Genomic DNA, 11836 nt, shown 5'->3' with positions numbered 1-11836 from the left:
GTAAATTTGCCTGTCCCCCCCCATCCGTGCTTTTATATATAGTATAGAAGATATGTGAACCACACAACACAAGTGTTAGCACATAACACTCATCTCTTATTAAATTATTGAGATTAGTTTTTAGATTTCTCTAAATATAGTCTATATGAAGCGACACATTCTTGTCAAGGTCTAGGGCGAAGGGAAAGGCTAGCGGTTTGCGTTACAAATGAAGTGAGCAGAGGTGCTCAAATTTCGTTTTCTATATCCATAGACTAGGTAGGGCGATGTTGATGATGATGAAACATGGTCCAACAAGCAAAATTTGAGTTTGCTTGCTCCAATGCAAATCATTTATAGAGAGAGCTTATTGATCCTCTACTTTTTCATAAATATATGACATGTATTTAAATAAGTTTGTTACAGTCGGTCGAATTCGGAATTTTGAATAATTTTTCAAATAATTCGTAACAAATAAGTTTGAAGTATCGTAATTTTTAACTCAACAAAAGTCGATAATATACAAGCTCAACACATCACAAAAAAAATCTTGAATGAATCAAAAACTAAAGCCACAAATTATTAGGAGTTGATATAGGTAATCGTCTAAAACAATAAGATATTGATCGACTTCATAAAAAATATGTACGCCATAAAAATAAATAAACCACAACCAAAACACACCTCCATGATAAAAAAAAAAGATTATTCAAAAACCATAAAATATAAACAAACCGAAAGCAAAATATAAACAAACGGGTAAAATTTATGGATTTTCAGACTAAGATCGGAAACATCGCATTCTGACATGCACAAATTATCTTCGTTAAAGAAAAGATTTGGAAACAAGCTGAATTGCACTGCTTGCTTTTATTTCCTTGTTAAAATTTTAACTTTAGCCAATAATCATTTTATTAATTGGTGGCGGATTAACAAGAAACGTATATCATTCACCTTCTTTTAAAACCTATTTATAAAAATATTTTAAATTTAAAAATTACACTTCCTATTTGACCATTTGACCATTTTTAATTTGATTTTAATTTATTTTTTTTTACAAAAATACTGGATTTTGAAAAGCACTAAAAATACACTACTAAAGTCGGGTGACCGGTTTAGAACTTTTGCCGGAAAATTTTCCGACCGGTGACGGTCAATGGAGGTCAACAAATTGTCAACATGTGGTATGTTTGATGTTGACAAGTGAGTTGTTGATTTTTATTAACTATTTGTATTGTATATTTTAAATATTTTTAGGTGTATTTTAAGAGTATTTTTTTTGTGTTTTTGGTGTATTTATAGTGTTATTTTATCATGTATTTTTATAAAAAAAATATTTTGGAAAATTATTTCTCAGTGCTAGTACTTCTTTTCCCCAAATAGTTACTTGAAAATCCCTTTTTATCAGTCTAGTAGTTAATTTATTTTAATTCAATAAACATATATTTTATATACATATATTTAATTTTTTTGTAATGTTCGTAATTTTTTCATGGATATATTTTGAAGTTTTTCTCATATATAATCCTTCCATCTCAAATGTTTACCTCTTTTTACACTTTTTTTAATTCCAAAATATGTGATTTAAAATATCCTGCTTCAAGCTTTGATAAACATTAGTCTTTCTTCTCCCCTCTCTCAAATAAAAAACTCTAGCCGTCAAGAATTTTCCTTATATTTTTCGATAGTTTATTTTTGCTGTTGGCGGTAGCCATTTTTTATTATTACTTTAGAATAAAATAAATGACCAACTCTTTTTCATATTTTTTATTTTATTGGAATCTATCGACGAGGCGCATCAATTTCAATATATATACAAATCAAGAATCGGAGATAGATTAAGACCTTTCAAGATTGAAAATGAAATCGTTATAGGTTATATTCGTTTTTTTATATAACTATATTACAACGATTGTCTTTCTTTAAGAAAGTTTTGCTGTTCTTTCTCTATGAAAGATTTGTTTATTTTTTTTTATGAAGAGTTTTTAAGTTTTCTGTTAGGCAGAAAAGAATTATATTTTTTATGAAGAGTTTGTGAGTTTTCTTTTAGACAGAGAAAAATTGAATTTTATTGTGATAGAGCAGTTATGTAATTTTGATTTTATTTTGTAAGGCGATTTTTGAATCAAGGTTTACATCTTATTTTATGTCAGATCATTAAAAATAATTATACTCTTTTTAAATTTTTATATTTGTAACTGCTCATTATTATTAATGAAAAATTATAAAAATGTGATGATTTGATAAATAGACATATATCTTTTTACTTATTTCTAACAACAGAAACTATAATCTGCATTTAATCATTGCCATTATTGTTGATATTTTGACGGACTTCTATCACACGTTGGATTCCAATTTCATGAGGGTATGGTGTATCACACGAACAAACGTTAAATATTCTTGATCTAATTAATGAGTATAGTGTCAAACTATAATTTACATCATGAGAACGTTAAAAATCACATATAATTCTTAATAACGGAGCAATCTACTAAAAACATTGAATTAAATAGAGGAATATATGTATGAGAGATAATGAATTTTGGCTAGAGAACGAAGATCACCGTCTACCACCCTTCAAAACCAACAAAAATGTAACTCTCTTTCTCTAGATTATGTTCTCTCTCTAAAGAGAAAACACCGCTCTTAAGTATATATGTAATTTGTTGGTCGGTTTTATAGTTCGAGACAGATTGTCGAATTATAGATCTTAAAAGTTCTATCAACGCTATTTTTGACTAAATTGCATTTCCATTCTTCAAATAATAATATATTAATTATTATCAAATAATTCCTCTATGTCAAAATTTGTGAAATTCTCTACGCTTATCATCGATTGTGGTCAAAATGTTTTCCAATTTTTATGATTGTTAAAATAATTATTTTTATTTATTAAAATAACTATAGTAATTTTTAAAGTTTACAGAATATGAACTAATTAATATAAAGATGATTTAGTTAAATTATTAATAGTTAATTAATCTCTAATAAAATAATTAAAAATAAATGATAAGTGTATGATATATTTTGCATGATAATTTTGTATTTTTAAAATAATTATTCCTTCCCTTTTTATTTGTCGAAACTAAAAAAATATCCAACTCTTTTTACTTTTCCAATCATCTTATTTATCCAAATAAAATTGAATCCACATCTTAACTTTTCATTTCATCTCCTCTTTTTCCTACTTTTATATTACTTGTTTTTCCCGTTCAAATCATATATCCATGCAAAGTGGCAAATTGTTAATCGGTGCCTTATAATATTATTTTATTATTCACAAATTAAAATGTTTTCCAATAGAAATAAATAATAAATGTAACTTTTTAAATAATTATAAAATTAAATATTAAAAAAAAAAGCACTACATAATTAATAACACATGTGAGTGTCACACTGAAAAACAAAAATTAATTGCATGATTGATTTAAATATTACTAAATTTGTGATGAGATAAGGAGTTGCTACACATGCGTCAAAGATGAAGTTTGACAATGGAAGGAGAATGTTTATCTACAACTACAAGTCTAGATTGGCTGCCGGACTATCGTTTTCTATCATCTGACCAAACTCATTGTCGTTCGGCCGCCGCGTCCATCTCCTTTTTGAAGAAACATTAATCCTTGTCAAGATATATTTTTGAAGAATCATTTGATGAAGACACGCATTTAAATAACATTTTGTTTAGGATTGCCGACTGATTCTTGATGCCCAAGGAAGCGTTCGGGAAAATTAGGAACTTTATAAGTTGATTTAAGCTGTTTATAGAGACATATTCTTTCTATAATAATAAAATTTTATTAATAGAGAATTTGAGTTGCAATTTAATCAAAATTTAAGTGAAAACAATATATAGTTCATAAGTATAAAAGAGAAGATTAAATATATAATGATTAATCTATATTTATATTTTCTAATTACGTTGGTGGGGCTTTTTAAATATGTAATTCGTCTTTTTCTTTATCCTTTTCAGTGGTTGGGGGCGAAGCTACTAAGGTAAAATGATGGTCGACCACTATTTTGAAAAAAAATTCCATGAAAATATTTTACGAATTAATTTATGTTATATTCATTTTTGATAAATTGATCACCTTATTTTTAAAGTTCTGCTGATCTATGGAATTTGTCCCTTTTTATAATAATTCCTAACTTCGCCCCTGTCAATGATTATTTTAAATTATAAATCGACGATTTGATTTTTATATGGATTTTAATGAAAGAAAAGAAAAACAAAATTTTAGTTAATAATCACATAAATTTTTACTATAATAATATATTCATAAAAAAAATCCCTAAAACCAATACAAAAAAAAAGACATCCATAAAAAAACCACAAAGGAATTGAAATCTCAATATACATTGAATTAAAATAAATACTACTCCTTGACAGGAAAAAAATGAGGGACCGTTTCATTTTTTTAATTAATTTTATTTTTTTAGTTTAATTATTTGATTTAGTTGACTAACACTAAAATGGACAACAAAACTAAATCGTTGACGGAGATAAAAGTGAGGACCATATTATTTGATTTCAAATATGAGGGACGAAAATGTGAATTATAATATACGTCAGGGCCTTGTAATAATTTGCTCATAAAATAAACAGTGTTAGTCAAACTAAAAATATTAAGACATAATATGTCTCTTTTTAAACGAGACGAGAGAATTATGAATGTGTTTTGTAGCCGTCAGCTTCTTAGGGATAAGTTTAGTAATAAAAAATGCATGAAAATTTAATTTTCTATAATTTGATTTTATATCTATTTTGGCAGCCAGTAGTCTCATTTTTACCACGAAAATTCAAGATACGGAAAATTGTTTTAGATGAAAAAGGAGGTTTCATGCCAAATAGTTGAATAAAGTCAAGTTAATAATTATGATTATACAAAATTCTTCCTTCATGCATGAAATAATCTTACAAAGGCAATTTAATTAATGTTGGAAAACATGTAACAGTAATAAAAACTAAAAATGGTTGACCCTAAAAAATAGTAATCATTATATTCCTTTTGTTGGAAGTCTGGACTTGGAAATAAAATGCACATTCTTGATTCCCTGAAGAAAACACAAAGACAGCAACGTATTTTTTGAGAGAATGAAAAGAAGAACAAATTTTCAACCCTAAAGAAAATAGAGACATTTACTTATCAAATTTCAACTACAATATTTTTGACTTGTGTCACATTGTTAAAAGCTAAATTGGAGATAATTTAACTACCTACACTACTAAAATGTTTGCTTTTAGCGACGGATTTTTCCGTCGCTAAAAGCATGAAATCCGTCGGGAAAACGTTTCCCGACGGATTTCCCGACGGATTCAATCCGTCGGCAAAATCCTCGTCGCTAAATTTTTGGCGACGGACCAAAAAATTTGGCGACGGATTTTTCAGAAATTGCCGACGGATTTTAGCGACGGATTTAAATCCGTCGCTAATTACCGACGGATTTTAGCGACGGATTTAAATCCGTCACTAATTACCAAAAAATAAAAAAAAATTAAATCGTAAAATAAATTATTATTATTTAATCGGTCACACACCCGTCACACTCCGTCAACCTCCGTCCCCCACCCGTCCCCCGTCGCCCTCGGGTACCCATCCGTTGCCTCCATCACCCACTCGCAATTTTTACAAACTTCCCAGTAGGTCACCCATCCTTCCCACTGCTCCCACTCATTGCTCTTTAACTTTGAAGTTCTCCCGCGCGTATCTCCACCTGAACCAGCTCAGCTTCTTGTTATATATATATGTATTTTTATATTTAAATGTAACTAAAAATGACAAATACTTCCTCCCACATTTTAATATAATTATTTTTTATAATTAATAGTTATTTTAAATAATTATTAATGAATAAATAAATAACAATATTTTAAATATTTATATTTATGTTATATTTAAATAATATTATATATAATTAAAAAAATAATAATTATTTTTTCTTTAATAATTATTTTTCTAAATAATTTTTTGATAAAAAATTTATTTAATTAAATAATTTTTTACGATTTTTTTTATTTTTTGGTAATTAGTGACGGATTTAAATCCGTCGCTAAAATCCGTCGGTAATTAGCGACGGATTTAAATCCGTCGCTAAAATCAGTCGCTAAAAACAGATTTAGCGACGGATTTGAAATCCGTCGCTAAATACATCAAAATAATTGGCGGGAGTGTTCCCGCCAACTTTAGCGACGGATTTTCCGTCGCTAAAGTTGGCGGGAACATTCCCGCCAATTTAAATGACAATTTAGCGACGGATTTCAAATCCGTCGCTAAATCCGTCGGTAAAAAAAAATTAGCGACGGATTTTGAATCCGTCGCTAAAATCCGTCGGTAAAACACAGTTTTTTAGTAGTGCTATTCTAATTAGGACTTTAATTATAATAGTAATTAATTAAATAACTAGTTAGTTAATGACTATAAAACATTTATTAAGTAGTAAATTGAAAAGGATTATTCAGTAAATTTGCCTGCCCACCCCCCCATCCGTGCTTTTATATATAATATAGATAGATATAGATATAGATATAACACATGATATTATGAAATATCATAACTAATTAATAAAAACATTTAATTCTAATTAAAATATCACTAATAAGTATGATATTTATTGATTGATTAGTTTTATTTAATAATATTACATGTTATATATATAACGAATGACTTTAATATATTTTATCTGACAAACTAAATGGAAAATTATACAACACAACAGTTGTGTTATTTCATTCATACAACAAACTAATGAGGCGTTTGCTATATGTTGGAATATTTAGTGATAAAAAAAATGAGAACATCTCCATTATATGCTAAATTAACCCTATAATGTTAAATTTAGCATTTGGAATGAAATGCACAACTCTATTGCAATACAATATTATATACTAAATTTAGCATATGTTAAATTTGGTGCTAAATTTATATTTATCTACCTATATTAATTATAAAAGTGCCAATAATAGTAATTTTATTTAGCATAATTATATCGATAAAAATTATTTCAAATTAATAAATTATAATAACAATAAATTCCCTTATATTTGACAAATATTATATAATTATTTTTATTATTAAATATAAGTTAAATGGAAAATAATAGAAATAGTATTAATATAATAGATTTTAATAAAAAAAATTATTAAGATAATAGTTTTTTTGACATATTAAGATAATAGTTCAAATTATTAATTAGTAACATATTGTATAAAGAATATTAAAATAATTTTAATTTTATAATATTTTATTTTTATTTTTGTTATGTTATGTTATATTTAAATTTAATAATAATATTATTTTTAATTAAAAATATATATTTATATTTAATTAGTAATTATAAATGAGATTGAAATATTGAATTAAAGTTAAAATTATCACTGAATATTTTACATTTTTTTGATATAAATAAAATTCCAGATAAACTTAAATGTTTGTCATTTAATATAAGAATGTTTATCGGAGTCAAAATTTAAAAATTGGGATATATTTAATATTTTATTATATTTTATGTTAAAAATAGCACAAAATACACCATATACAATGAGATGCTTTAATTAATAATTAATCTATTGTAAATGTTTATTGCTTGATAAATATGATATACTACATGAGATAAATACTCGAACTAAATTTATGTAATTATTTCTCCTCTCTGCGTATCCGTTCTTTGTCATTAAATTTTTATTTTTATTTTATAATTAAAAAGAGAGAGTGTTTGTAGAAAAAATTGAACTCACAACTTAGCAGTTTTCTATCACTTATCACTTATTGTACTCCTACTTCACCTAACTCAAACTTTATACACTCTTGTTGACATTGGTTTGAATTATAGCGTGAATAAAGTATTCATTCTTTAGTGTGCGATATTAATCATAACCGGAAAATAATCCAAATCAAGTTTCAATCAGTCAAATGAAATTATTACCACAAAATACCAAACTAAAATGAAGATTAATAAACACATCACGACTCTTACTTTGTAAAAATATATTATTTGGAAGACTCCAAGGGACACTTGTATGATTTTCATGTAATATTGACAAAAAAATTTAAAAAGAAACCGACTAAACAAAGCAAAGGTGGAGAAGAAAAAATCATAATAATGATGTTATAGCTGAGCCGAAGAAAATTTTGTTTACAATTTTCTTTTTTTACATTTCATGATGAATGAATGAGTGGTTACCAATTATAAAAGATTCTGGTTCGATGGTCCAAACTCAAAAATATGCAATTCAGAGACACAGTGGGGACCTGAAAATAATTTAAATTATTTTTAAGTAATACCACACTTCTCTTCTTCCTTATAATTCCCACCATCAATGGTGCACACACCAACAGAACCCTTCTGTTCAATTTTCTTTAAGCACTTGAATCTTTGTTCCTCACTATAATAATATTCTTTACTCTATAGTTTCAATTCCTCAAAAAATTATATATTGGCACTCAGCAGAAGAACCACTGTTGATTCCGATACTCGTCTGTCTCCACCTTTCATTAAATTATACTATAAAAGACAGCTTCTTTATTTCACTACTTTAAAACTAGCTTCACTCACTTATAATAATATATAGACACAGTGTAAGAGTGAAGATACTTTTAATAAGAATATGGCTAAAGAGATGCAGGCAGCAGGCAGCTTGTACGTGGAACAAGCAGATGTTGAAGGATATGAAAACGGTGGATTTCGCAAGAACGTAGATGATGACGGTCGACCAAACCGAACTGGTATGTATTAATCAAATGTTCGTAGTTTCTTCATTTTCTTGAAATTTACTTATTTTTATTCTCTTCTTGTTCAGGGACATGGTTAACGGCCAGTGCTCATATAATAACTGCTGTAATCGGGTCAGGAGTGTTGTCTCTGGCATGGGCAATAGCTCAGTTAGGTTGGGTGGGTGGGCCGATTATTCTGATGGCCTTCTCCTTCATCACCTTCTTCAATTCAACCCTGCTTGCAGATGCCTACAGGTCACCTGATCCTGTCACCGGCAAGAGAAACTATACCTACATGGATGCTGTCAGAGCAAACTTAGGTAAAACATGCTCACACAAGGAGGAGGACTATATAGTTTAAAAATCTGATGACTAATTAACTTGTTTAATTTCTCTATAAAAAATGTACCAGGTGGCTGGAAAGTCACGTTCTGTGGGATTTCTCAGTATGCAAATCTAGTAGGAATCACTATTGGTTACACTATCACAGCTTCTATTAGCATGGTGTAAGTAACTAAGAGTACCAAAATTCTATGTTACGCGGAAATTTCTCGAGTCTTACGTTTTGGTGTTTCGTTTGCCGCCAGGGCGGTGAAAAGGTCAAATTGCTACCACAAGAATGGGCATGGAGCGAAGTGCGAGATATCGAACAATCCATACATGATACTATTTGCTTGTATCCAAATACTGCTAAGTCAGATACCGAATTTTCATAAGCTGTCATGGCTTTCGGTGGTTGCAGCAGTAATGTCGTTCGCGTACTCTTTGATTGGGCTGGGACTGTCCATAGCAAAAGTAGCAGGTGGAGGACATGCGAGGACGAGCTTAACTGGGACTACAGTTGGGGTCGACGTCACAGCAGCACAGAAGGTGTGGAGGGCTTTCCAATCTCTCGGGGACATTGCTTTTGCTTATGCTTATTCTACTGTTCTTATTGAGATTCAGGTAACTCATTAATTATCTCCTTTCTTCTGCTAATTAATTTACCATGGTGATTCAGTAGATTTGACTGAACAATATGGTAGAGTAATAGGAAACAAATTGAAAAGTGTGCCGGATTAAATGTTGACATGGGTTAGTTAGTTAGTTAGTTGCTGCTGGTTCTCTAGTATTATTCAATGGCCTGTCACAGCCTCGTAAAAGAAATGCATGGTAATAAACACACAAATAAATCAGTATTTTAAAAATCGAACCAATAATGGTTACAGAACCGACCGATTAAATAAAAATGAATACCATATTAATACAACATACCCCTTCTATTCTAGAAAGATAGACAAAATAGATTAATAAATAATAGCCAGCTTAGTTATTTCTGTAGGACGGAAGGAGTATCTTATAATTTTTATTTTATTTTATTAATTGATTGAACTAGTGAAACTGTAAATTGATGTTTATACCGGTTCAGTCGTTGATTCGGTTTTTAAACTTTATGTAGCAGATGAACTTAATATAGACATTATTATTTTGATGATAAATTGTGGGGTAGGTCCTGCCAAGGTGGTGATTATATAGGCAAGTTGCGTTTCCTGATTTGATCCCTGGTTTTCTATGTATGGTATATCTTGTCCACACACTACACTGGAGTGATAACGACATAAGAAACCCTAGACTCCAGATTTTCCATAAATCTCTGGACAACTGTGTATTGATCAGAATGAGAAGTGTCTAGGGGGCTTAACTTGCACTACAGTTAATGGGTTATGTAGATTCCTTATGGACTATATTTAAGAAAAGGGTTCGATGAATGGTGTGACCACAATGCATAATTTGGGCCAACGAATATGATATCTTGTCTCTGTCTAGCATCATCTCCTTCTCTGCTCTGCTGCTCATCATGCAATACCCATTACAAATCTGTCTCACTTATTCACTCGTTGCTCTATTACTAATTTGTCTCTGTGTCATTCCTTTGATAGGAACACTTTTGTCCAGTGGCTAAGTTGACAATAGAGATAATAAAATCATAGTTGGATCCATAGATTTGCATCTTGTTCCTACATAGTCAAAACATTTGATTAGATACCCGCAATGAAGGATGGTTGGAGTCGATGGCTCTCCTAATGTTACTCTCATTCGAGATCTCCGATAATAGAATCAAATTGTTCGAAACCTTACCTAATCATTAGATCTTTTGAATAAATTAGTTATTTGGTATATGATTGAAAGATATAAAGTTTGATCCTTGGTGATTCCATTTATTTAATGATAATACCACAATAAAACTTTTACTTAATAATTTGAAATTTGAATGAATGAATTGGTTATTTGACAATTGCAGGATACCATAAAATCAGGTCATCCAGAGAACAAAGCCATGAAGAAAGCATCCTTCATTGGCATCCTAACAACCACCTTGTTCTACCTCCTATGCGGTTGCGTTGGTTATGCTGCTTTTGGAAATGATGCTCCTGGCAATTTCCTCACTGGTTTCGGATTCTATGAACCTTTCTGGCTAATCGATGTCGCCAACGTTTGCATTGCTATCCACCTCATTGGCGCATATCAAGTAAGCTTTTCTCTAGCACCACATTATATATACTATATAGCTAGATAGTCTAAAATGACAAATTATACGCAGGTCTTTTCTCAGCCGATCTTCAGCTTTGTAGAGAAGAATTTCCGGCAAAGGTGGCCAGAGAACAAATTCATAATCAGTGAGCATGCTGTTAACATTCCATTTTATGGAGCGTATTACGTCAACATATTCAGACTTGTGTGGAGAACTCTATACGTTATAGTGACAGCAATAGTAGCCATGATCTTTCCGTTCTTCAACGACTTTTTGGGACTGATAGGCGCAGCAGCATTCTGGCCGTTGACAGTCTATTTTCCAATAGAGATGTACATCGCACGCTCTAAAATGCCCAAGTACTCTTTCACTTGGACGTGGCTGAAAATACTGAGTTCCGCTTGCTTCGTGGTATCAATTCTTGGTGCAGCTGGATCAATTGAAGGTCTCATCAACTCTCTCAAGACCTATAAGCCTTTCCAAACCGAGCAATAATTCACTATCTTTATTCCCTCAAATGTTCTGCTATTTCGAACCACTTGTACTACACTATCAATTAACTGCAGTAGTAAAGTCTACTTTCTGTGTTTTGTTTGTATTTATTGAAGCCAAATCCGATTAGATTCTCTTT

The 11836-nt window shown here is 30.0% G+C and overlaps 1 protein-coding gene across 1 annotated transcript; it reads left to right on the top strand.

Annotated features, from left to right (window-relative positions):
• Positions 1–8143: 8143 nt before the first annotated feature.
• On the top strand, positions 8144–11803 carry LOC126680668 (amino acid permease 6-like). Its single transcript, XM_050375830.2, has 6 exons — positions 8144–8705; positions 8780–9013; positions 9106–9199; positions 9281–9638; positions 10975–11202; positions 11275–11803. Exons 1-6 carry the CDS (start codon positions 8588–8590, stop codon positions 11698–11700), a joined length of 1458 nt encoding a protein of 485 aa, XP_050231787.1. The 5' UTR covers positions 8144–8587; the 3' UTR covers positions 11701–11803.
• Positions 11804–11836: the final 33 nt, after the last annotated feature.

The sequence above is a fragment of the Mercurialis annua genome, linkage group LG1-X, assembly GCF_937616625.2.
Source record: "Mercurialis annua linkage group LG1-X, ddMerAnnu1.2, whole genome shotgun sequence".
NCBI lineage: Eukaryota > Viridiplantae > Streptophyta > Magnoliopsida > Malpighiales > Euphorbiaceae > Mercurialis > Mercurialis annua.
Note: the sequence above shows the minus strand (reverse complement) of the source record. Positions and strands in the feature narration are given on the sequence as shown.